Source organism: Marmota monax, unplaced genomic scaffold (assembly GCF_021218885.2).
Source record: "Marmota monax isolate L192 unplaced genomic scaffold, Marmota_monax_Labrador192_F-V1.1 WCK01_AAM20220418_F8-fsc00023, whole genome shotgun sequence".
NCBI lineage: Eukaryota > Metazoa > Chordata > Mammalia > Rodentia > Sciuridae > Marmota > Marmota monax.
In genome coordinates this window covers 16,257,435-16,285,017 of record NW_026692907.1, presented here as the reverse complement: position 1 = coordinate 16,285,017, position 27,583 = coordinate 16,257,435, and the positions used below count along the sequence as shown (strand labels likewise).

At 40.9% G+C, this 27,583-nt stretch overlaps 1 protein-coding gene across 1 annotated transcript in view; it reads left to right on the top strand.

The window, feature by feature from the left end:
- Positions 1 to 27,583, top strand: part of Wls (Wnt ligand secretion mediator) — a 102,641-nt gene that overhangs the window by 36,290 nt on the left and 38,768 nt on the right. The window contains exon 3 of the mRNA XM_046451003.2: positions 26,585 to 26,709. Coding sequence (XP_046306959.1) covers positions 26,585 to 26,709 — 125 coding nt within the window. The remainder of the gene's footprint in view (positions 1 to 26,584; positions 26,710 to 27,583) is intronic.

The following is a 27,583-nucleotide window of genomic DNA, read 5'->3' as shown; positions in this document are numbered from 1 at the left end:
AATTCCCCTCATAAAGGTAACATCATGATGATGATGATGATGATGAAGATGATGATTATAGCAGCAGCTGGTAATCATTGTCTGCTAATTGCTTCGAGGCCCTTTCTGAGCACTTTACCTATATTGATGCACTGAATTTCCCCATTGAGTCCTTGAGATAGGCCCTATTATTATCTCATTTAGGCACTGGGGAGGTTGCCCAATATCAAAAGATCACAAAATGAAAGATCTAGGGTCCTAACTCAGAAAGCTGTCCTAACTTGCAGCTTCCTCACCTTTCTGGTGCCAGGAGAGAACTCACCCACACAGAGTGACTGGAGGGCTTTGGAAAGGTCCTTTGTTTTTAAGTGGCATTTTCCCACAGGGCTTTGACTAAAGCCATGGCCTTAGAAAAAGATCACTATCAAAGTGGAGAAGCCATTCCATGAGCCCCATTTCCCACTAAAATAGCTTATCTTTTTAGTTCTGTTGCATTTCAAGACTCTGAGAGCATGGGATACATAAACATTTTGTGGGGAAGAGATAGTTGAGTGATTTATGGAAGACTGAGACATGTTTGGTATCTGGGGATGGTGTAGGGAATCTTAGGTTGAAAAGGAAGAAAACATTTTTTTACTGAAATAGGATTAGGGATGCAAGGCAAAGAGAAAAGGTGTGTTGAAAATTGCTCTGGCTGGGTGCAGTGGCACACGCCTATAATCCCAGCCGCTTAGAAGGCTGAGGCAGAAGGGTAGCAAGTTTAAAACCAGCCTCAGCAAAAGTGAGATGCTAAGCAACTCAGTGAGACCCTGTCTCTAAATATACAAAATAGGGCTGGGGATGTGGCTCAGTGGTCGAGTGCCCCTGAGTCCAATCCCTGATAAAATAAATAAATAAATTAATTAATTAAAATAAAGAAAAAGAAAATTGCTCTACCTGGGCCTATCCATAAATTGAAGCACTTTTTCAAATTACGATTCTCTATATCAACAGTAATCTTGATATACAGTTACATACAGTTTACACTGTTTAGGAATTAGAGCAATTTATGTACCTGATTGACATCTTATCTGAAATGAGTACATTAGGCTGAGATACTTTTCTAGAATGCAGTTTTCTTTTTCCCATTCCTTCAATCTCTCATTTACCTTTTCAAACTGTTCTTGAGGGTCCACCATGGCCAGGCACTGCCCTGATGGCTGGACATGCAGGCACAAATGGGGATGCTGTTCTTCAAGGGGCTATGGTAAAGTGGAAATGACAAACAACCAATTATGACAGTATGTGTGCTGGGTGCTCTGACCAAGGTATATCCTGGGAGGCTGTAGCAACATAAAGAAAAGGCTTTAGTGCAAGGAAAGGGCAGGCTGTTTGTCTGTGGGGGCAATGGTGCATGCAGGTGAGCAGACATACTCCAGGTGAGAGTCTTGAGAAGCCTGTAAACAGATGGCCTTGAGTTTGGAAGTGAGTAAAAGAGCATTCTAGATAGGAGGAAATGGACAATAGGAAGTCCCAGACTAACACAAGAACCCAGAGCATTCAACCATTGTTTCCCACGTTCCCGTTTCTTATCTGTTGACTCGCTCAAAGTCCCAACTATATGGCAAGTGCTAGGTACCAAGAATATAAGATTGTATAAGACATGACTTTTGTAAGGGAGTAGGGAAGAGGTTGTCTGGAAAAAAGACAATAAAACTATGAATGAGAAAGAATGTGTAGGTACTTTAATAAAAGGATTATGCACTACAGTGTGTTAGCTTTGGGAAGGAAGCAGTGTGTCATAGGATGAGTCTTTTAATGATTTTGCAAACCTTAAGGTTTGGGATTTAGTATTCCTAGTCCCCAAAATATCTTCAGTAAAAGAAGAACAAGGGCTGTAACAGGAATTCTAGGAGGACAAGACAGGTAGATTGCCTGATGAAAAAGGTCGATGACACAGTGTTCTCTTACCTGGGGTGGTTGCTTGTGGTTTATTTTAGGTATAATCTCTTAGATGCCTAGCTTCAAGTATAAAGGAGAATGTTTATTCTGTAATAATTAAAATAATTGCTATCTACTGGCTCTATTTGTGCTGGGTAACAAATTAGCCAAAATTTAGGAGCTCAAAATCAGTAAGTATTTATTATCTCTACACTTAACAGGGATCAGGAAGATACACACAGCTTCAATTGAGAGTCTCTGGCCCAACCTTCCACTTGAGGCTGTGGTCAAGCTGTTGTCCTAGTCTGTGGTCTCATCAGAAGGCTCGCAGGCTCTATTGGGTGGGGGGGATCTGCTTTTGCACTCACCATTGGTTGTTGGTAGGCTCCTATTCCTTCCCGTGTGGGACTCTCCTTGGGGCTGCCTGGCAGCATGGCAGCTGTCCTCCTTCAGGGACTCCCACCCAGGAGAATATGAGGAGTATGTTCCAGGAGAGGCCATTCAGTCTTGGAAGTGACATACCATCATTTCTGCTATACTCTGTTGGTTAGAGAAGAACTGGTTAGGCAGTCCCACACTCTAGAGAGTGATTAACAAGGCATGAAATCCAGATGGGCTCATGGAGAACCTTCTGAGATGCTGTCCACCTGAATGTGTACTTTTCAAAGGAAACAAGGTTTTATTTGAAATATGTTCCCTGATTTATGTCTCAATAACAAGGTAGAGTAGTAGAATATACATTTTAAGAGAATGGTCTCAGGAGTCCCACAGCAAAAGGTCTAAGTCCCTGCAAGTTACAGAACCTCTCTGAGCCAATTTTGTCATCTATAAAATATGGATGATAATTTCCAATTAACCAAGTCACCTTAAGGAATAAATTAATTTATGTAACGTTCTTAGTAATATTATTTAAAAATTAAAGAATAAAATAAAAGTAACTATTATAATGATCATTCCTGAAGTTCATCCCCTTTACCAATTTTAATTTCTATATTTTGGTTAGTGAGATTATAAAAGAAACATAACTTTAATTTTATCATTACTCTGTACAAGACAACCTTAATAACTATCAAATAAGACTCGGCATTCAGCGCCCTTCTATTCTGGTCTTCTCTCTCACTGTTGACCTGGACATACCGACTGTGTCCTCGACCATGTTCAGAGAGTATCCCCTTGCACAGCTTTGATTATAGTGACCTTAGCGCTCTCTTCCTTTTTCTTTTCTCTTTTTTTCCTGCAGTGCAAGGGATCAAAACGTGGTCCAGGGCTTCCAGGTACTCAGCAAGTACTCCCCACTGAGTCACACCCCAGCCCTACCTCATTTGTCAACAACCTCCTTCCCATAAATGAAGGGCTTCCAATTGAAAACCCACTCATCCTTCAAGACATCCTAACTCTCACGTGCCCCTGGAGCCTTCCCAAGTATTTTCTATATTCCCCTCCTCCATTCCCTCCTAGGTACCCTTCATCTTCCTCCAACACCCCTCATCACTGGCTTGTGATGTCTAGTCTGTCAACCTCAGTGCTCACTACTGACTTATTTTCTAGGACTCCTTGTTAAATGGTGACCTCCCAGTGGGAGGCTTGTGTGTTGTTTACATTTACATAACTCACAGCTTTGTGATGAAAACATTTCTTGGATTGTATCATTCTGCCAAAATAGGAACATAAAGATTGAGGTGCTTGCCCCTTCCTAATCTGAAATAAGGGTTTTGTTATTTAAATAACATTTCAGTAATCATTAACACTGACACATTGATTCTGGGCCCAGTTGTTCATATATTGCTTATACTAATAAAATTGTGGTTAAGATTTCAGAATTGACCCTGAGGTCATGTGTTCTACTTTCCAGCCACCTGTTGCTCTGACAGGCTACTGTTGAGAGCCAAGTTTAACTCTTAGGAAGGCATTTTGCAGCATGTTCTGCTTTCAGATTGTGAAGAAAATATTGGAGGATTTTGTCATTCTGCCTTTTGCATTTTTTAAAATGACTGGCCTATAATTCAGTTTTAGAATTTGGCATCAGTTAGTAAAATAATCTAGAGCCTCAGGTGAGTTCATGTGAAATTTTAGAAGTTGATGATACATTTCTAAAATTTAATTATACCACCAAAGTTGGGAAAAAAGTTCTTAAGTATGTTTAGTGAAATTTTTTATAACTAGAATTGTATTTTTATAGATACTTCACTGATAGTATAAAATAACTCAAGTACTTTTTCTATTTCATTTTTTACCAGTTCACTATAAATGCATTAGATATTTCAGAATTCTCCCAGCTCATTTGAAATGTATTGAAAGCTCAGTATTCACAATTATCAGCTTAAATGTATCAATAAAATGATTTTAAATTCAAGTATTGAGCATTTATCCCAAACAAGAAACTAGGAAATAATTCTAAATTAATAATTTTATAGATGAATTACTTCTCAGCAAATGTTAAACCTAAATAACAAATTTCCCATGGTGGTGAGGCTTTCACTAAAATATTTCTATACGTAAATGAAATTTGAATATCTTATTTTTTTTACTCCCTCAAATATGTCTTCAGGCTCCAAAATACATACTATCTTTGCTATAGATTAGGTATAGTTTGAATACTCATGTGTTGGAAGCTTGGTTCCTTGTGTAGGGTATTGAGAGGTAGTAGAACCTTTAAGAGGTGGGGCCTAGTAGGGAGTGATATCATTGGGGACGTCACCCTTGGAGGAGATTAATGTAATTCTTATGAAATCATTACATTAATATTAGACCCCATGGAAACAAATTATAAAGAGAGTGAGCCTGGCTCCTGATTCCCTCTGATTTCCTGTCTTACCATGTATCTCTTCTGTACATACCTATTTCCTTTTTGGTTTTTCCACCATATTGGGATGTAGCCAATGGTTTCCTCACCAGGGGCTAAAGAGATGGGGTTGCCCAGTCATGGACTCATTCTTCTAAACTGTGAAGTAAATAACCCTCTTTTTTTTTTCTAAAGTACCAAGCTATGGGTATTTTGTTATTTTGTTATAATGACAGAAAAATGATATTGTCTTTTTTCATTGATAGATATAAATGTATGAATATAGATATTTTAATTATAATAATACTTAAGACAAGTCTGAGTTTTCTTCTGATTCTGTGTTAAGAATGCATGAGATTGCCTGTTCACTTTTATATTTTACCATTACTTGGATTCCTTTCTGACAGCAAGAAATGAGACATGAGAAAAGAGTTTCGGGGAGTGTGAGAAACAAGATCTTTTTATATGTGAATGGCTTCCTGTTCATCAAAGATTCAGTTGTAATGATATTACCTCACATGCAAGAAGTCAGGAATGGACCTCTTTAATTAGAAAAACAAACTTTTCCAGTCAGTCTATGAAATGAATTTAAATTTCAAACGATGAGAGGAGATATCATATTTGGGCTGTGAATTAAAGCTGGGACTTCCCATATATGCTGGTCAAGAGTTTTTACCTGCCTTTGAAGGGTCATCAAACAGATAATATAATCTAAGGACTACATATTTTAAATAACTTATGATTATTTGGGGCTAAATGTTTATTATTTTTAATCATTCAATTTGAAGGTGATTTAGCTAGGATCTGAGATTTGAACAAAAGCTTAGATATCTAGAAAAGCATTCACTCACCCAATAAAAACTGGTCATTGTTTGATAAATTCTAGAATTTACTCAGGCTGGTACCTTTGGGAAGACAGCAGTGGCAATATAGGGTAATTTATATAAGTGATGTGTGTATTATATTTGAGAGTACATATCATGCAAAAAAGTAATATGCATTTGAAAAAAGTATATATTATAGAGGGTTGGGACTTTCAGCCCTATCCTCCAGGCTCCTGGGGGAGGAAAGGGGCTGAGGTTTGACTTGATCTCCAGTGTCCAACAACGGGCCTCACCCTTGGAAGAGGTTCCTGTTGTTGTATGAAATCCTGTTTAGGCCCTGTGGGAACAAGATTTAAAAATCCTGGCCTCTGTAATATCCTTTATAATAAACTGGTAAGTGGTAAGTAAAGTGTTTCTTTGGGTCCCATTCTCTAGCAAATTAGTCCAACCCAAGGAGAGGGTCTTGGGAATCTGGATTGTTGGCCAAAGGTCACATACCTCACATTGGCCACAATCTGTGCTTGCTCCTGGTATCTGAAGTGGGGTGGTTTTTGTGGGACTCAGCCCTTCAACCAGTGGGATCTGATGCTGTTTCCACATAGGTAGAAATAGAAGAATGGAATCATAGGGAGAAAGCTTCAAGACAGAGGGACCTGTTTTGAACAAAAAATTTGGAATTTTCAAGGGTTTAAAAATCCCTTGGGCTAAAGAAATACTGGTAAGTGATGGGTGGCAAAGCCAGGCATATTCTGTTCTTACGTAATTAAAGCATTCTGTTTTGCCTTGAGCCCTGGGCTGGATACTACAATCCAGTATCAGTCTCTTGTAACTGTGAATGACTAAATGAAGCAGTAGAATTATTTTTGTAAGTGGCAAGTGATTTTTCTTTCTCCAAACCGAAAGCATTTCTAGTGAAAAAAATAATTAGAATGACATTAAAATTAACCAAAATGTTTTAAAGTTAGATGACCAAGTGTCCCGTGATTGTGCCTTGGTCATGGAGCGTTAGATAGATATCAAGGGAAGACCATCATAAAAGAAAAAAGAAATAATCTATTGATTTTTAAAAATAAACTCACATTATCTAAGATGGGATGAGTTTGTAGAAGAAGGGAAGCCAAGGAATCCCTTCGGGAAGTAATTTTTGGCCTTTAGCCAAGCTTCTTAATTCTGTGTTTATTGATGCTTCTGGGAGAACTTTATGGATATGGAATGACATACACCTGGGGAACTGTACTACTATGATGGAGCAGGTCATCTGGAGTGTCACTCAACTGGATTTCCATGCTTTAGTAACTACAGAAAAGCAATCCTGAGTTCACTCTCCTAGCCTTTACTTCCACTCCTCCTCAAAGAGGGATTGATTCATGAGCCTCTTACAGTTTCTGTTTATAAGATATATTTCTAATTGGATCATTTTCATCATAGGCCAATATCACAAGATTTTAAAACTTACATTTAAATTTCTTCATGCTACCACAGTCAGAGTCAACAGGTAGAAATAAAAAAACATCAGCTTCTTCTTCTGCTCTCCTGTCCTATCCTCCCCAAAAAGATAAGCTGAAAAAGCTCAAAATATACCAGAAGGATCTCAGAGACTTAAATGGAATAGGATATTTTTCAGGATTAGGTAAAAGGGAAGGTGGTTGCCAGGGTTCAAGATGGGCTTCATGACTAATCTCTTGATTCCTATAAAATTGTGAATCCCCCATCCTGCAAGCCGAGGTTAGCACCTAGGATTTCTTGGTATGTGTCAGTCTTATTGACTTGAGATGGAAAGAAATTAACATCATGGGAAAGACTGATGTTTAACCTTGGATACAGAAGATTAGGGACATGTTTGTTCTCTCTCACTCATGGATTATCTTTCCCTTGAGGGAATCTTCTAGCACATGAGTACAGTTCTTCCTTTGTAACTGACCATTGTGAACATGTTGGTATTGGTAGGCTCTTGGGAACCTTTGGCTTTGTTTTCACTGGGTGTGATTATTGTAAGCACATTACTTAGACAAACTCACTACAGAGCTCCCTGTCTATTAGCATCACTATGAACCTCTGTCTGGCTCAATAATTTTATATTATCTATTTAAAAATGAAGAAATTAAATCCAGAAGCAGAGTAGAGCTCCTCCAAAATCTTTCCAGGATTTTTTATTACAGCCTGAGTTTCCCTGATCTGAAAATTTTAAATCAGAAATGATGCAAAATCCAAAACTTAGTTCTGAGTGCCAACATGACACTGTAAGTGGAGAGTTTTGCACCAGACCTTTTTTTTTTATCCCAATTAATACACAGGTAACTAAAAGTATTGACTGAAATGATCTTAGGCTCTGGTATAAGGTGTATGTGAAACATAAATGAATTTCATGTTTATACTTGGGTCCCATCCTCATATCTCCTTATGAACATACAAAACATTATATATATATATATCTCTCAAAATACTTCTGCTCCCAAGCATTTTGGATAAGGGACATCTGGTCTGTAATGTTTATAGTTTGGTATATCCAATCTCTCCCACTCTTTCCAGTCAGCCATTGGCTTGTTGATCAATTTTACATTAGGAAATAGATTACATAAGGTAGATCTCATCTTAACACTCATTTATAATGTTGAGCAGTCTAGAAATAATTAGCAAACATCAACTGTCTTATTGCAGGTGGCTCTGAGCACTGGCAGAAATGTTACAGGGCTCTTGAGCTTATAATCTTCAGGCAGTTCAACAGGTGGAGTTCAGAGCTATATAAGCCCCCTGATGTTCTATATAAAAATTTGGTCCTATTTTTTTTATACTCATTGTTGGAGTAAGAGTGTTTATGGCTTTTGTCAGGTTTGCAAATGAATGATTGGCCCAAGTTAAAGGACCAGTCCTTTAATTTACCAGATAAAGAAACCTTTTATCTCAGGGAGTGATACTTGCCCACCGTGGCACAGTTGGCTGGAGCCAGAGCAGGATCTCCTGGTTGTACATTAAGAGTGCAGATGGGGGCTGGCTCTAGGCAGTACAGGTCAGCTAGTCTTCTACCAAACAGCAGTCTCATATTCTTGGATAGAAGTTGTACTGGTCTTTCTAAAATGGCATTTTTTCAGTTTTTAAAAACCTCCCAATCTGTACTTCAGGGAATGTGGTGCAGTCTAGAAATTAGACTAGGTGGTAGGTTGGTCCTGTTTATAGTGCCACAGCTGCAGATCACCCACCTGTCTCATTTCCTGCTCTGAGTTTAGAACATAAAAGAGGAGATTCTCTTTGCATCCATAACAAGTATCCCTGGTTACTAAAAATAGAAACCTAGTGACATCATTGCCGTTCATAATGTGAACAGCAGAGCAGCCACCAGCAGCATATTGTGTAATGGTAACCCCTACTATATAGAAAATGCATTTGTGTTTCTACCTCAACTTCTAACTTTGAGTCTTCTTTTCTATATTTAAATGCCAGCCAATCATATAACATAGCTAATGTGAGTTTCTTTTATGAGGAAATCACACCTTTATTTTGGTTAAGAAAAAAAAGGAATTAAAATTATTTTCTGGGTTATGCTTTTCAAAGCAAAAGGAAGTTAGATAAGGGTACGAAAATCCTTTGTTAGGCAAGGCAGAATTCTACTAGCGAAAGTAGTAGGTTGTTTTTTCAAACAGTTGTCCAACAAATCTCTTTCTGGCTTTGATCGTTATTCATATTAGGACTTCAAAGAAAAGCCCAGGCCTGACCTAACAAGTGAGATTATGCCTTCATGAAAGGTAAGATTTGGGGGAAGATTGCAACTGTTTAAATTTAGTATCTTAAAGTTGCTGTCACGTAGACAAGAGTTCTAATAGTTGGAGGTGTTCAGCAATGAAAAGGTGGTCTCCACAAGTTGTGAGAACCCGGCCACTAATGATGGTCAAGCAGAAGGTGACTGATGGGGATCGTTAGATGACCACAATGATAGCTTGCACTGGGTGGTACTTTCCTTACAAAATACTTCTGTGCCAGAGATGTTAGTGGTTGTCTCTGTTGCCAGTTGTTGGCTTTGGCTCTGGCTCATGCCCTTTTCTTGAAGAACTTGCTCAACTTTTCCCTGATTGTTCTATCACCCATACTGAGCCGGCAAGCTAGCTATGTGATCAGTCTCCAGCCACAGCTGATCAATCAGACTAGGGATGGGCCCTTGCCCAAGGGGAATCAATCGCATTCTCTCTTGTAAGAAATTTCGATTCAATAATTCATGCTCCACTTCCATCAGCACTTAAACTGGTCAGTCCTGAGGCCCACCAGGGCAGCCATAGTTCCCATATGCACAGAATGGCAGAGAAAGTTGCCTGGCAGAGAGAAATCAGATGCAAAGAAGGAAGTGGGGATGAAGGACTATGTGGCATAATTATGGTGGACCACAGAAGATGACTTTACTCCGACAGCTTTCTGTGTGTGCATGGCCGCAAGCTCATCAGCACATTCTGCCCTTGCCTTTCCTGAGATACTCCAGTATTCTTCTAGCTAATTTCTGCTTAAGCTAGAATAGGTGAAATCCTGTTGCTTGCAACCAACCAATCTCAGATGAAGAATTTATTTTTATTTCTTCTTATCTTGTTAATAATTTTCTGTGGCCAAATGAAAAAGCTGAAGATAGGAGAGGTTAAAGGATTATCTAAAGACTCCTAACTGAGCAGTAGAGGGGTTATAAGTGTGTGTGATGTTAAGACTTGATCCTACATGGGTCTAGGGATAGTGCTATGGAACTGGTTTCCTGTTTTTAGTGGGAAATTAGCCTAGGTGACCCCCAAGTTCCCATCTGTTTTAACTCTCTGATGCTCAGAGTCCAGGACTTGCTCAAGATTCTTTGGCTTTATAAAATGATCTAAGTATCCCTTTGGTTTTGTAAATAAGTGACTTTAGACACTTTCAAATGTCAGCCTGTTGAGAAGACCCTGCTCAGTGAGATTCGATGCTTCTTTATTGGATGAGCCTTAGAGTTGGAGTTGGAATGAGTGACATTTTTGTATTTTTATTCTGTGGTGTGTTACCTTGTGTTCATTTCTAGTCCTTGGGTAGGCAGACAGGGTTGGTGTACTGGAAGTGTATTTTTAGTCTGACATTAAAAAATGTATCATAGACACCAACACAGGAAACATTTTTTAGGTGAGTCAGTATATAAATAATCTCAAAGAGTTTTCATAATGGGATGGTAGGTCTTTAATTTAAAAGTCCCTGCATCTTCAGCCCCTTTGCCAACCTCATTCATTCATTCCATTGTTACTTATTGGACTTCTTCAGGCTAGCATGTTGCTTAGGATTTAAGAAAGAAAGATAAACGCTTATCCCTTATAATATAGCTTCAAAAAATGCTATTGACCTTCTTTGTTCTCTCTGTCTTGCAAGAGTGAATTTTTTGAGTGCAGGAACAGCATGTTGTTCATCTTTATGTCCCCATACTTAGCATTGTCCTAGGCACAGTCAATACTCAAGATATTTTCAGAATAATTAGCTAGGAGCCCACAGTCTAGTTCAGAGAGAAAGAAAAAAAAATTGTACCAATATGTCTAATGCCTTCAGTGCCCAAAGTATTCTATGAACACAGAGTAGAAATGATGAACTCACTAGAAAGGTAATTTTTGAGTTGAGTCTTGAAGGATGGAGTTTTAAAGGTGATGTAGGAATTTGTGATATTATGCAAAGGCAAACAAACAATCCAAAGGCAGCCTTCTTTTGTTCTGGGAACTGAAGGAACTTGGAGCAACAATGACAGCATGAGATTAAGTACTTCAAACCAGAGGGTTTGAGCTGAATCCTTGACCTACTACTGACAGATAATGTGACCTTTGGCAAGCAAGTTTTTAAAACTTCGGTGAACTCCCATTTCTTCATCTACAGAATAGAGATAATAGTAGTGCTACCTATAGAGAGTGGTTATAAGAATCAAACTGGAAATAATACATGTAAAGCTGTTACCTTGTAAGTGCTTGGCACATAGTATATGTTCAGTCAGAAAGAGTAGTTATTATTCTGGGACTTGAATAGAAAAGATAAATATGAGCTCTAGAGAGAGCATCCAAAGCCCAGAAACATGTGGCAGGGCTAAGTATTCAGAACAAGGCCCAGGTAGATGCTGGTCACAGTCCTTCTTTACTTCAAGACAGTGGTTATTAATTTCAGGTCAAGGACTTTAAACCTGGGAGAAAAATGTGCATAGGCCTTATTCATACATTTAGTTTAGGTGAGATAATTTCATCCTAAGCCCTGTAGCTTATCCATAGAACTCAGTTTTAAATCCAAAGGTAGAAGTTCCACATTCATAGTTTAGGTATGCCCCATGAGTTCCAAATTATGTGTTGTGATCAATTAAGCAATTGAAGAACATCTTAAAATACTAGAGAAATTCCTTAGGAAAATGTGCCCACGGGTCATGATTTAGTTATATTTGACTGTAAACATATTAACATGTAAGCTGTTTTGAAATTAGAGTAATAAAGCAAGTGGGAGAAGAGATGTTTTGGAGACAACCTAGAAGGAAAGAATAAGACATGAGTGAGGACATGGGAACATTTCTGGATGAAGATAAAAATTCAAGCAAAGGCATTCAGGTTGAGGGAAGAAACCTTTGTAATGCATCTTTTACGCATGCTCAATGATTGATGTTCAAGGTTAACTCTCCTGTTCTCTATGAGGTCATTATTGGAGAACAAATTTTAAAGCTCTGCAGACTGAAATGAGAGGTGACTTGTCCAAAGTCACCTGATTTTCAGGTGAGAAAGTCAGGACTAGGACCCATGTTTTTCCACCATGAAATGCTGCAAAATAACACATTGTCTGCAAAGTGAACCCATTCATTAGGCTACAGACCAGTATCCATACTGGAGAAAAAATCCAAGCTCCTGAGAGACAGAGGGGCCCTATCAGTGAGTTGCCTTAATGACCAGACTAAGAAATTGGAAGTTTAATCCTTAAGAAGAGGAATTGAGAATCACATATCTAGTGTTGAAATGAAATGGTAGAATTCAGGATTGGAGACTCATCGCTTGTCCTTTGAATTATACAGCAGCTGGAAATCACATTACTTTTTTCTTATCTGGACTTCTCACTTGGAGGTGTTCTGATGGGAGGGCATCTGTGAACTTTTTAATGGGAGCAGTGCTAAACCTGGGTTAGGGCCATGTTCTCCCTGGGCTGGCTTCAGGGCAGGTAAAATCCCACTCCCTGTTGCTTTTTAGCTACAGACACAGCCACTGCGCCACCACCAGCTGAGTGACTCGGAATCCAGGGGTTGCCAGTAATTGTGGGTTTAAGTCACAGAGGAAAAAAGATAAGAGGAGAGCCAGGCTGGTTTTTCCACAATTAAATGTTGCCTCTCGGGCTTCTCTGTTGGCAGGAATCCAAGAGGTCAGGATCCACCAGCCATATTATTTTTCTCCCTGGCTGCCTGCTCTCATTTGTATCCCCTCCTCATTCATGGGAAGGAAGAAAAGGTGGGTTGGAAATAAAAAGCTTGTTCTAGCCTACTTTTTCCTCTGCGAAACTTGTCAGAAACAAAGCTTTTCCATGAGACAGACGGGATCCCTTCTAGTAGGTGGCTCTTCCTGCATGCACTTTCTATCTCCTCTCTTCTTTCCTTGCCAACAGCAGAAATATATTCTGGGGGTTGAGGGGAGGGGGGCTGTTGAAATTCACTTTTCTCTTTTTATAGTCATGACAAAGTTTTTTTGTTTTTTTTTTTTCCTCAAGTACTGATAGGTACCTGGTGCTGTGGGACTTTTGCATTTGTTAATTGTTAACTTCAAATTCTTGTCCCTTATCACTCCAAGGCCATAGTAGGTGTCCTGAGGGCAGGAATGGTTTACAGTTCTTTGTTTTTGCCCCAGTGCCTTAAAGGTAGAGAAGGCAATTAGACAGCTGCTGTTGTTTTGATTTCTACTTTCCTAAGATATTAGAATAAGAAGGAACTTTCATCAGCACCGGATCCAACTTCAACACTCAGTGAAAGAACACAGTGTGTAAAGTGACTTACCTTGTACAATGAATAACTGCCTTCCTAGAGGGAGCAGCAGTTCTCCTAACACGTGACTCACTGACATAAGCTAGAGCTGTGAATCCACCAAATCCACTAGTCTCTTTAGCAGTCTGACCACCGGTCTTGTTTCCTTGTTATGAGATTGCCCATGATTGTTTTTATCTGCCAGGCATCTGTACGGGTGAAAACATCTCCACTTAGTAAGCACTCAAAAAGGCAAGTTTCTAAGAATCATTGTTTCATTTATTTTTAAAATTCCAAAATAGTAAATAAATAAATTAAATGAATTCCATGCTGCCTTTATAAGAACACACATTTCTCAGGTCAATTCAATATCAAAAAGTGGTATCTGCTGGTGCCTGGTGAGAACTTAGAAGGGACAGCAGTAATTGGGCTCATTTTTTTTTTCTTTTTGAATGCTTTATAATTTTTATTGGTGCATCATAATTATACATAATAGTGGAATTTGTTGTTACAGCCTCACACCAGCACATAATATAACACTATAATTCGGTCAATTCCATCCTCTAGTGTCTCCCATCCTCCTCCCCTTTGTCCCCTTCTATTTTCAGGAGATCCCCCTCTTTTCTCTTTTTACTCTCTAGCTTCCGCATATGACCCTTGATTTTCTGACGTTGGCTTATTTCACTTCACAATGCTTTCAAGTTCTACCTATTTTCCTACCAAGTGATATAATTTCATTCTTTCTTATGGCTGAACAAAACTCCATTGCGTACGTATGCTACAACCATTCATCAGTTGATGGGCACCTAGGCTAGTTCCATAGCTTGGCTGTTATGAATTGTGCTGCTATAAACATGGGTATCCGTATACAGTATAGCATGATGACTTTAATTCCTTAGGACAAATGCTAATAGCTGGATCACACAATGGTTCCATTTATAGTCTGCTGAGGAACTTCCATATTGATTTCCATAGTGGTTGTACTAATTTGTAATCTCACCAACAGTGTAAAAGTATCATCCCCCCACCACATCCTCTCTAGCACTTATTATTTGTATTATTGCCATTCTACCTGGAGTAAGATGAAATCTCAGTGTTGTTTGCCTTTCCTTGATTGCTAGAGATGTTAAACATTTTTTTTTCATATATTTGCAAGCCACTTGTATTTCTTCTGTTGGAAGTATCTGTTTAGCCCATTTGCCCATTTCTTGACTGGGTTTCTTTTTGGTTTTTTGTTTTTGAGTTCTTTATGTATTCTGGATATTAATCCTCTGTCAGAAAAGTTGCTGGCAACTTTTCTGCATTCTGCAGGTTCTCTCTTCATGCTCTTATTTCCTTTGCCATGCAGAAGCTTTTTAATTCAGTGCCATCCCATTGATTAATTCTTTGGATTATTTTCTGACCTTTCAGCATCCCTAATAATGCTCTTGAAAGCAGATTTAGCTGGACTAGAAATAGAAATTCCCTCAGCCCACAGGAAACACCTTTTCCTGTCTCCTGTCACCCTTCAACATAAGGGAGTGTGGGTTGATTTATTCAACTGTGAGTAATGGAGCACCTACCTCCCGCACTCAATGTGGAGTCAGAGGCTAGGAATGTGAAGTAGCAGAGGAGATGACAAGCCACCAGGACCCACTTGCTGAGCAATTGACATGAACATCCATGAGTGATATGGACATAAATGGCACGAAAGGGAAGTCCCAGGCTAAGGAAGGTGTGCATGGCAGGATGCTGCCCCAGATGGTGCTAAGGGGCAAGACTGTGGAGAGATGCCTGAAGAGGTCAGCAGAGGCAAAGAGTTGCTAACATTAGCTACAAGTGCAGAGAAAGGATTTCAAGGGAAAGACAGGGAATGGAAGAATGGAAAGGAAGTCCTTCTTACCACTCCTGTTGATGTGGGTAGCTTTCATCAAGGAAGGGGCAATAGAGATCTTCCATGGCTCAACCAAGGGTCATGCTTGTCCATAATGCTCCTTTCCCTCACATTCGTATGCCTCTCTTGTCCTCTTTGTAATGTTCTGAATCTGTCCATCTTCTAGAAGCCTGAGTAGCAGCAGAATGGTATCCCATTGCCACCAGAACTTTAGGAAATGCCCCAGATGATTAATCAAGGAAGGACCTTATTTGCCCACAGAACCCCAAATTCTGCAGTAATTCTCCCCATAAGCCATATGAGACAAATGCTCTGTGTGAATAATACTGGCCTCACTCCAGCAATAACACAGCTGTTGAAACAGCTTAGTCACCGGGCGATGGAGGTAGTGTGGTGAGGGACTGCTGGGGTGCACTGAACTGACATTTAGCTGGCTGGCTGTGGCCCTGAGAGCCAGCAACAGATCTGTGGGAGAGCTGCGGAGAGAATCTGCTTCCTGTCCACAACACTCCCTTGTTTCTTTTGAAGCCTAACCATAATCCCCTCCCTGGGTAAGGCAGACTGAAGAGGAAAACTGAAAACATTTTATAACTGAGGGGAAGAAAGAAAAGAACTGGTTCACTCTTTTTAGACACCTGGTCTCTCCCCCTGCATGATCCATGTTTATTTTCTGGATCACTGTTTTCTTTCTTTCTTTTTTAACGCCGCAGGCTAGGTAGAATGTAATTTAGATATGGTGGAGGAGGAGAAAAAAAATAAAACAGTTTACATTTATCTTATCTAGAAAGACAGTATGACTCTTAGCTCTGGGTGTCCAGGTGATGTATGAAAAAGTTAGGGAAAGTCCTGGCCCTTCTGCCTGGTCTTGCCTGGATTCTTGTAGCAGCTCCACCCACCTGAGTTCTTGCCTGAAGGATTCTGGGCAAATTTGGGCAGAGTACTTAACCAGTCTCATCAGAATTTTGGGAGGACTAATAAACTGCCACAGAGTGACCCCCCATTCCTCCTCCGGCCCTTTGAAGAGCTGACCTTTGTGTTTTCTCTTTGTCCTGTGCTCCTTCTGCACTGTTTGTTTTGGAAGTTGTTAAGTTAAATTAGCCATCCCTTTCCTTTCCTGGTTGCTGTATGAGAAGGCAGCTGTCAGTCGGTGAACTCTGCCATCGTCTATTTTTAGATTCAGTGTGAACGAAGCTCTCTTCTCTAATTGCATTCAGAGAGAGAGAGTGTGAGAGAGGGAGGGAGGGGAGGGCAGGTAGATTTTCACAACCATCAAATAAGCTATTCCAAATGCTCTGTGTCCTGAAGGTGTCCTGGGGAGAAAGCAAAGACACCCACTGTGTGTTTTCTTCCCTTGGCTGTCAGATTTGTTTTCTCTCCACATTTGTGTTGATTATGGTCAAATAAGAAAGAGCTGTGGCCACATTCGCTTTCCAGTGTTTTAACACTTGCCAGTTTCTCAATGGTTCTGATTTCTGTTGCTTTTGTTAGAAAAAAAGATAGGCTCACTGTTGAGTTCAAATTCCTTGGAAAACAAATTTCTTAGAAAATATCTTTCAGGAGGTATTTTCTATGACATTAAATCATGTTAAACACACAGAGAACTATGGAGTACAGGAGCTCTCCCCATGGCTCTCTAACTTCCCTCCACTGCCCCCCCCATGCCCTCCCCCAGTCTGCTTTTCACATAGGTGACAAAATCTTGCTTAAACATTTTAAACTGAATGCCACAGCAGGCCATACAAAAACTTCATTCTTTTGTGCTCAGGCTGTTCCTGCTCTCCATCCTTCACATTCCCTCCAGTCTTTCTCTCACATTCCTCACCATATTGAATTGACTGCTCCCTGCTGTTTGTGCTTACCTGACTTTTTACACATGCAGCTTCTCCCATCCATAATTTCTTCTCATATCTTGCTGTCTAGTGAACTCTAGTCCTTTGATTCACAGGTAAACATCACCCTTTCTGGATGAGGTGATCCAGAAGGTCATGTCTTCTACGCTGCATTCCTGGAGCCCCCTACCCAGCACTCTTGATCTCTTAGTGCCAACTGTATACTTTCTATATACTTCAAATGCAGTATTAACTGCCTACTTCCTTATGAATATGCCTGCCTTTCCCATTTTACTGTGAACAATTTGAGGACAATGATACTTTCCTTATGTGTCTTTTTATCCCCACTACTGTGTGTGAAAACCAGGAGGTGCTTAAAAATGTTTGGTAGAGAAAGAATGAATTGAGTTCTTTAGTCCATCCAGTGTTTGAGGTTTCAGCTTATTTGGTGGAATCTCTTACCAGAAGTCCCTTCTAGTGTCTGATCCCTATGGACTAGGGGACATGATGCAGACATTAAAGGTCTATCCTTTTCTTGTTTAAGCCTCAAACCCTAAAGCAGCACTAGGTCAGATAATTCATTGGTTTCTAGCCCCTGGAATTGCATCCCACCTCTTCTCTTAACCCCTGGGTCCTCTCAAGGAGAACTCTAGTACATCCCCATGTTCAGAAGGGAAAAGGGAAAAGGAGACATCACCTCCCTCAGAATCACTTCCATCCATGTATCCCAGTACATTGTTCTTTTTGGGGACCATTGGGATTCATGGGCTAAATTTGAGCAAAATTCTTTCACTAAGCTGTGTGTGTGTGTGTGTGTGTGTGTGTGTGTGTGTGAGAGAGAGAGAGAGAGAGAGAGAGAGAGAGAGAGAGAGAGAGAGATTATGTAAGCGTAGGAGTAGAGAAGAAAGTATAATGTCACTACAATAGAGCAAACTCCCTGGTTGGTACAGAGATGATAGAGTGACAGGAAATTTAGGGTTATAAGAGTATTTGAAGGAAAAAGAATGTTGTTCAGGGGCTGGGATTGTGGCTCAGCAGTAGCGTGCTCTCCTAGCACAGGCAGGACCCGGGTTCGATCCTCAGCACCACATAAAAATAAATGCATTGTGTGTGTCCATCTACACCAAAAATAAATATTATAAAAGCCCCAGTTTCTCAAACTGCCCACTATTCTTAAAAAAAAAAAGAAAGAATGTTGTTCATTAATTTGGTAAATACTTAATGAGTATCTCTTATGAAGACATGGGAGATGTAACTATGAACAAGACTGAGGCAGTCCCTGGAGGTCAGCATCCTCCAATCTGTGGGAGGTATGTAGGACAGAGATGCAAATAAATAGGTAGGTACACTGAAGAAGGATAAGTGGTACAATTCTGGGCAAACAGCACTGTTGGAGCAAGAGGAGGGGAACTGCTTTGAGTTTTGATGGGTAAGAAAAGGCAGGAATGAATCTGCATAGAATTCTAGAAGATGAGCAGGAGTTAGACTTGTGGGGATACCTTGCACTATCTGCAGTCCCAGAGAAGTCTTATTCATTCTTTCGAAGGGGAACACCTTTTTTAAAAAATATTTTTTGGTTGTAGATGGACACAATATCTTTATTTATTTTTATGTGGTGCTGAGGATTGAACCCAGTGCCTCCTAGGTGCTAGGTACTCTACCACTGAACTACTGACTCAGCCCCCCAAAGGGAGACACCTTTTAAAACTCTGATGTGCTAGTGAAGACCCTGAATGCAACAATTGTCGTAACCTCAGGTATAAACATGAAATAACAGCCAGCATTTACTGAATGTTTATTGTATGGCAGGCCTCTGCAGAGTGCTTGGCATACGTGACTGTGATCATTCCTCATAGCTCTCAGTGATGGGCTTTACCATTACCTCCATTTTTAGATAGAAAAGTTCAGTGACTTGCCCAGTGTTGCAAGGCACCAAGGTGGCTGCAACCCCAGGTTGGCTGGCTCTCTCCGGAGGTAAGTTCTTGCCATCTTCCAAGGCTGGAGGGGATGGAAGCTGTATTTGAGGTGGACAGCCTGAGTGAAAGGAGAGAAAAATCTCATAGGATTTGATGAAACTAAGGTGCTAAACAGCTTCCATACCTTAGCCTATTATGCCATTTAAGCAGTTTCCACTTTAGATCAAGGACAATATAAAGTTGTTGATGATATTTTGGAAATCAGCTTTCTCATGTCATTGTGAAAATTAGGAATGGGAAAGCATTTTAGTCCTCAAGACTGGACATGATGGTGGCCTGAACAATGGGAATGTTGGTGAAGAGAAAGGAGATCAATCGGAAAGCCATCTAGCAGAGAGAATTGACCCAAATGGGAGGTATGGCTTTATGAATCATGGGAAAGGAGATATCAGTGGGAAGTGAACATATGGATTTAAAACTCAGGAGGGGAAATCTGGACTGGAGAGGGAGATTTGAATCCCAGGAGGAGATGGGTGTCCTTCTGGGTAGGTGTGTGGAGTCAGCAGAGAAAAGATCTAACCGACAACCGCATAAACACAAACAAGTGTAGCTTTTCCATATTCATTTGGTTATAGAACAAGTGATGTTCCAGTTACCCTTTCCAGTTGTGCCTTGATGTAGTAGTAGTCTTGGTTACAACATGGATGAGTTGATGTTTTCTAGTTGAGAAGTGCTATCATTTTGCAAAGGACCTGATATGAACAATGTTTTCCTTTGTCCCTAGTCATGTTTCATTGACAGAGAGCTGACTTCAACTAGGAGATAATGCAACAGAACATAGCAAGAGAACTGGTCGATGCTTAGAGACATGTCTTTGTATACATGGAAAATATTTCTCCACAGTGCAAATGCTTGTCATGATGGAGAAAGAGGAGAGAGGTAGTATGAACTAAACTATTAGGCTGGTTTGTGAAATAATTGCACTCATTCATTGGTTTAACTGCTCACACCCAGGCCTGTAGGGCATCTTAAGAACATAGCCAGGGCCAAATTTATAATTAGCTGAGGCCATTTTGGCCAGACCTAACCTTGGATACAGGACAGGGTTGGTTTTGTTATTTCCTTAATTGAAAGCGTCAAGAAAATACAAGCCAGGTCAGAGAGTTTTTGATTGGGGAAGGAATGCTGCATAAATAACCCCAGATTATATGTCTGCTGGAGGACAGGAGGAGGCTGGTCTGTGAGGCCTCCTTCTGAAGTTAGCCAAACAAACTCTGTGACTGGCAGCTCCCCTATGTAATGTGGGAATGCACATGAACCTTTTTGAAACCTCTTTAATTTTTTTCCCAGGGCAAGTGACCAGGAAAGTCAAGATTTTGCTGGTAATCTAACAGCTTCTCACAACCATAAAAAAATTCTTTATCTCTATTCTAATATAATTTGTCTTCCTCTTTCCCCACTTTATTTTCACTTAATTGCTCAACAATATACCCATTCTGGGACTGGCCAGAAAGGGCCCTTGTATTTTTAAGAACTTGCTACGTGCCAGGTGGTCAACAGCCTTAGAGGGTTGGTTCCTCTATTTCTATTTCTATTTCTATTTCTTGCAAAGTTGGAAACTAAGACGTATCCAACATAGTTCAGATACAAACATAGAATTCAAAACTAACTCTGTTTGCCTCAAAACTTTTGCTCTTTGTACTGTCCTGGCTGCTTAATACCTACTACAGACATGGAGAGGGTATGGAGCATAAGTAAGGAGCACTCTGGGGACTTGCATTGAGGCCACCAGTCACCTTCCCTCCCCACTCCCCACTCCATGGACCATGTGTTTACATTAAGCAGCTGCCCTAGGTTTCTCAGGGATGCCTAGTCTCTTTTCTAGCTATTTGTTCTCCTACCACTTTTTTCTTATATGAAGGTCTTACTCTTCTCTCTGACTTTCCATTTGCTCAGGCGGGGCGAGGCCGTGAAATTAGTAGTGACCCCCTAAGGACACTGGGTAGTTGATGATTCCCAGTATGGAAAAACGTGGATCTTTCTGCCTGCAATGACACTGTGGGCTGCATCTGCTCCTACAGAATCCTGGAGTGCAGGTTTCCTCAGGTCAGAGTGCCGCCCCCATAACAGGATGGAAATAGTAAGTGTAGTGAACCACAGTGCCCTTCCACACTTCCCTTCCTAGTATTCTGAACAAATTTTCCACCAAACAAAATATGTCTCCAAAGCCATTTGAGATAGGTGAAGCTTACCCAGCCCATACGACCTAGGACTTAGATACCAAAACTACAGGTCTGGTATGTGGAAAATCATGGATTTGCAAATCCATAAGTGCCTTATGCGATACCTTGCACCTTTATCCCATGGAACTGGTATAACCGGTGTCCTTATTTTATAGGGAAGGTTCTCTAGGTGCCAGATGTAGCCCTGGTCTTTCTGTGATTCTCTCAGGGAATTCAAATTGGATCCATGGCCTTCATTATCTCTAGAGGGTGTGAGGGGGAAGTATTGCCCACACAGTATCCCAGAAGTCATGAAACTGGTGTTTTATTACTTGCAATGTAGTCATTAAAGATGAACTTATTTCCAAGTCCATCAGAAGCAGAAGAGAAAATGATTGAGGCAGCCGACTACAAAGCTTTGCTGGGTTTCTCTGCCCATTGTTTTTCCTGTTTCTGAGTTTTTTTTTTTTTTTTTTTTTTTTGATCCAGGTTTGAATTCATAGTGGGAACTTCTGTTGCTGAAATCTGGCAACTATTTTGAGTGAAAGATAGGTATAAAAGCCTCATTTTCTGATAAAATGACAACCACAGTTGGGCATGGTGGCTCTTGCCTATAATCCCAGCCGCTTGGGAGGCTGAGTCAAGTTCCAGGCCAGCCTTGGACCCAGTCTCACAATAAAAATAAAAAGAGCTGGGGATGTAGCTTAGTGGTAGAGCACACCAGAGTCCAATTCCCAGTACCAGAAAAACAAACAAACAAAACCCTAACCTTTGATGTTTTCATTACTAGTCAAAGCAATTTTCATGCAATAATTAATTTAATGATCACACAATCCTAGACAGTAAGTCCTAGTTTCCTGTTCTAATGGGGAAGAAACCTGAGTGTCCATCCAGGGATGATACCATATAGGCCAGTGAGGGAGACAGGAGGGTCACTGGAACAGGGTGTTCTTACTCTATTTCTATTTTTACTGTGCACCATGAAAGACGTCAGAAGGCTCTGAGACCATGGGATTCTGGGAAAACTGGAGGGGGGTGTTCCTAGGTGAGGGCTTTCTGAGTTCTGGCTTCCATTCCTCACACAGAAACTAATAATGCCTGTACCCCAGATGACACAGGGAGTGCATAGATGGTGAGTGAGGATCAGGCAGAACATTCCAGAAATTCACTGGACAGTCGTAGGAAGCTTTAGAGGGATCTTTACCTGAGAGGTAAATGGGAGAAAAAAATGGTGATGTTGAGGGGAGCCTGAAGAGATCTTGATGTCTTCTCCTCAGAGTGACCCTGAGATCACCTATGCAGAGATTTGTTTCATTTTATTTTTAGTGAATTAATTATTGACAATAAAAAATTAGAAGATGTTTCATAAAAATCTGAATTTCTGGCCTCTCTTTTAAAAAATGAGAAGATCTGGTAAGACTGCCTGGTATCTGACAGTTGTTGACAGAAAGCTAACTGATGGCAGCTGCCTCCTCTGTCAGGGACCCCTCCCACTCAGAAGTCTGCCTACGACCTCGTGCCTCGTTTGGGGTAGAGCACTTCAGGAGTTCCGTCCTTCCTGTCCTCCAGCTCGGAGCTCTTTGGATCATGTCATCATTTTCTGGCCCTTTATGGAAAGGTTAGCACCACTGGAGGATTCTAGACTCGATTTCCAGCTTTCTTTGCTGCCTCTCATGAATGCTGCCTATTTCTGACCTGTGTTGGGTTGGAGTTGAGTGGCTCTTCTAGGAAGTGTGCTTCATTCAGCTCTTTCGTTTCTTTTGAATGTTACTGTTTTCTACTAGCAAAGGTACTGGAGGGCAGCGGGGCTCTGGAGTGATCCAGATGGAAGTGGAAGTCCAGCCTCTTCCATTTACTAGCCATGTGTACTTGGGCAATTTATATAACCTCCTGCTTAAAGGATGGAGGTGAGACTGAAGGAGGGAGTTCAGACGTGTTAGCACCTGACATTGGAAGCTACTGTTCTTATTAAAGACTCTAAATATTCTTATTTCAAGACTGATTTGAGGGGCTTTTATCACAAGTTAGTGATACAAAAATGATGACTGTCTGTTTAATAATAAATTTATTGTATATATTCGATGCATACAACCTGATGTTATAGAGTACATACAGACAGTAAAACAGTTTCTGTAGTCAAACAAGTCAACCATTGTGGATATTCTTATTGCAAAAAAAAAAAAAAAAAATGGCGGGGCGGGGGTGACTGAAATGATGGATGGGTTGTCTTTTGAGGCAGTTCTGAATGGGCCTGTCCGTATTGCCAGCAGCAGTGCGACTCTATGCAAGTTACTTAATATCTGAGAACCTCACCTTACTTATTAATTAAAAGAACATAACCATGCCCACATCATAGAGTTATTAGGAAAATTGAATGAAGTAATTTAAATGAAATCCCAGAAGCCACTGGGGCTTAATATAAAGTAATTGTACATTAAAATAGTGTTTAAAATTTTTTGTTTTTTCTTTGAGAATCCTCAACAGATTAGACTAATTGTTGGAACTGGGGCCAGGCCAGGAAGTAAGCCTATGTGGCCTTCTTCTTTTCTCTCTCCCTGAGACCTAAGCAGACCCCAGCGACATTTGTGGGGCCCACTCTCGCGAGTGTCAGAGAAGGCTGTCCACCATATGTCTAAATATTTAAAAGTGATAAATCAGGCCAACATGTTCCATTCTCCAATTTACCTTCATGATGAACTAGAAGGCCAAGTTTGCATTTGGGATTCTTGGAGTCCTTGGAATTCTATGTCACAATGTGACTGACTAGAAGTGTGGGACCCTGGGCCCTTTTCTTCCCCCTGGCTCCACCCCACAGAGAGGGGCCTGTTGCTTGTGTACAGACACCCCAGCCTCCCAGCCCTGCATCCTGTGAGGAAGGGCACAGATGAAGAAAACCACACAGGGGCAGAACCCTTCAAAGGGCAGGACCCAGATTAAGGACCCATCCTGACTGTGTCTACGACCCATACTGTTCTTATGAAATCCCACAGTCTCACTGAGCACTCTATGAGGACTGCTGCTGAAGCCCATGGGAGCGGATAACTTCTGCAGCCTTTTAGATCTGTACTCCAGTCCAGTGGTTCTCCCAGTGCCCCTTCAACATCTCCAAAGTTCCCAGTTCCTAATCCTGGTGTCAGAAGTGAGGAGCTTGTACCTTCCTAGTATTTGACTCTCCGAGGGGAGCTCCGACCAATTCTTCCTGTTGATCACTGAGGCTGCTAAGCAGGGAGCAGTTGAAACCAGTCTGGTCCCTAGCCAAGGGCATATCCAAACTCTGAGCACTGCTTTTTGCCAATTTGGGGGTCACTGTTTCTTATATAGACTCTTACTCTTGCCCAGGTCCCTACACTGCCTGGCATCCTGAAGCCCAGTCTCTTCTTGGTCTGTGCAGAGATGAGAAGATGAAGGTGAACCAAGGGCTCAGCTGTTCTGTATGGGGGCCTTCCCTCAGCCACCCTGTTGTCACTCGCCTTCCGCAGCCCAAGCACTTGCAAATTCTGAATGACTTGGGGCTCCTTCACACATGTTGGCACACTTTTCCAGAATATTCCCTCTGTGGCAGTTTAGGCTTTGGCTGTTAGGAAACCCTACTTCATCTATTTCTCATCTATAAAATCATTGAAATGATTCAGCTTCCAGCCACGCTAGACCAGCTCATAGGTAAACCCAAATTTTCCAGATAGCAGTTATTTTTATCTGTTGCCCTTGTGACTTGTATGTGTTCAAGTTCAGCAAACATTTATTAAGCACCTACTGCTTACCATGCAGCATTCAGCACTTCCACCAACTTGATCTCCTTTAGTTCTTATTCAACCCTAGAGGTGGGGTATTACTATTACTTTACAGATATGGAGTCCAGGAGTCCAGAAGTGGAGACTGGCTTAAAGGCTGAATAGTCAGAGCCAAGAATTGATCCCAGTTTCTTAACCCCAGTAGAAGCTGGCTTACTCATTTTAGAAATGTGGCTTGTGCTTTGTTTTCGTTCTATTTTTCTCTTATTAAGTCCTCTCTGTTTTTGAACTTGCTCAACATAGTAAAAAATAGACAAAATGGATAGATGAAATTCTTACTAATCTACTCTCCTTAATGAAGAGTAGTGAGGTAAACCCATTCACCGTCCTTACTGATATGGAAGTATTTGAGCATTGATTTTTAATTATGTGCTCATTAGTATATTTCTGTCCATGTATAAGTCCTTAAATTTGAAAAGACCCTTTGTCTTACATTAACTTTGTCCACACTACAAAGAAGGGGTTTTGAATATTAGATAAATAGCAGATCCTGTATTTGAGAGCCTCTTGAGTATAGTTTTAATAAGGACCTTTCAGACCAATGTGTGTCCAGAGGAGAGCACTGAAAGGACATAAGTCATGACTCGGGGTGGATCTCCGTCCCTTTTCTGTTGCTATAACAAATAAAGAAAGAGGCTTATTTGACTCACAGTTTTGGAAGTTCAAGGTTGGATGGCCCCACCTGTTCAGCCTCTAGTGAGAGACTCTGCCTACGTGACGACATGGGCTGTCAGCATGTCATCATGGGGTGGGAGAGTGCGTGCGACAGGAGATCCCTTGATGAGTCAGGAATCAAGAGGCTGGGGAGGGCCCAGGCCCTCCTTTTTATAACAACTTGTTCTTAAGGGAACTAAAACTTCTGCAAGATTTAAACCACTCTGTAAGACCAACATTAATCCATTCTTGAGGATGGAAGCCCCCATGACCTAATGATCTTCCTCTAGGCCCCACCTCTTTAAGGCCCCACCACCTCAGCACTGTCACACCAGGTGTTCTTTGGGGGACGTACTCAACCCACATGCAAACCAAAGCAGGGTGATTGAAAATCTTGGTCATGTTTTTCAGAGAGGAGAGAAAACACAGGCAGATGAGGTGTGGGTTTCAAATACCTAAGGCACTCTTTATGGAAGAAGGAAGAACCTCACCTTCCATATGGCTCCTAGGAGCAGACTTAGCCCTAGTAGTACAAGTTACAGAAGGATGAATTCTGACTGTGAGTCATAATCTCACTATTGGAACTGTCTCAGAAAGCCTGAGGCCCCTTTCTCTAGAAGCATTTAAGTGGCAGCCCTTGACTTTGGAAGAGTGGGGACACACAAAATCCTACTTAGAATTTAATCCTATGACTTTTAGGTCTTCAGTTTTGGAATTTGATAGGAACCTAACATAGCTCTTTGGTCTTGTCAGTTTTCATGGCAGAGCCTGTAAGAATTTTTTTTAAGTATTTTCAAACTATTCTTCCAAAAGCCATTTCTGAATTGTGCATCCTTTCACTTGTAGGAGAAAATGCAGAAGTTTCCATGGATGTGTCCCTGGCATACCGTGATGACATGTTTGCTGAATGGACTGAAATGGCCCATGAGAGAGTGCCACGGAAACTCAAATGCACCTTCACCTCCCCCAAGGTGAGACACCTTGATGTCTAAGTTGATGGAGTTTCTTTCTCTTCAGTCTCCAAGTATAGGGAAATATTTGCTTACGCGGCACAGATGTGTCCATCATTTTTTTTAGCAAGCTTGAACCACAAAGGTTAACCATTAGTCTTTGTTTTTTTAGAGAGAAGGGCAATGTAGATATTTCATGTCCTTAAAAAGGAGAAAAGAACAGAAGGAATGTCTGTTTGAAAGGCTTTAGTTGTTTCCCTGAAATACTTCCAATAAAACAACTGGTTCTTTGGAACATAGCTGAAAGGGTTTGAAGAATGTGGCTCAGTTATTTCAGGGGGTGAGATTCTGTTCATATTGCAGCAGTACTGGTGTCTACCACATAGTTTTTTATGCACCTGTGTGCCACCACAGCTAATGTGCAGGTATGAAGATCAACAGTCCCATAGGACACCACAGACAAAGGACCCAAGGGGGTAAATTCAGTTTCATTAAGAACTCCTGGTCATCTGACCCTTCTTTAGGAATCCCCCTTCTCTAGTGCTTCCAGAAAAATCCAACCACTCATGGAAAGAAATTATTGTCCTACATGGAGAGTAGGGAGACCTTTTCTTGTGGACAAAGATCTTAGATTCCTTATCAGGTGTTGACTCAGTAAGCACCAAAAGACAGTGGGGCTCAATGGTTTAAGGACCAAAGTAGAATTAGCTGGGGACCTTTTCAAATGTCAAGTGCTGCCCTGAGGTCTCCTCCTCCCCCACCCTCTCACTTTTGAAAGTCTCCACAAAGAGTTACCGTTATTCTTATTCCTCAAGGGCATCAACAGCCCAGTGAGCTCTGATGTCTTCTCAGGTGAACAATGTTGACCTTTTCTTTGTGCATGAAGCACAGCAGA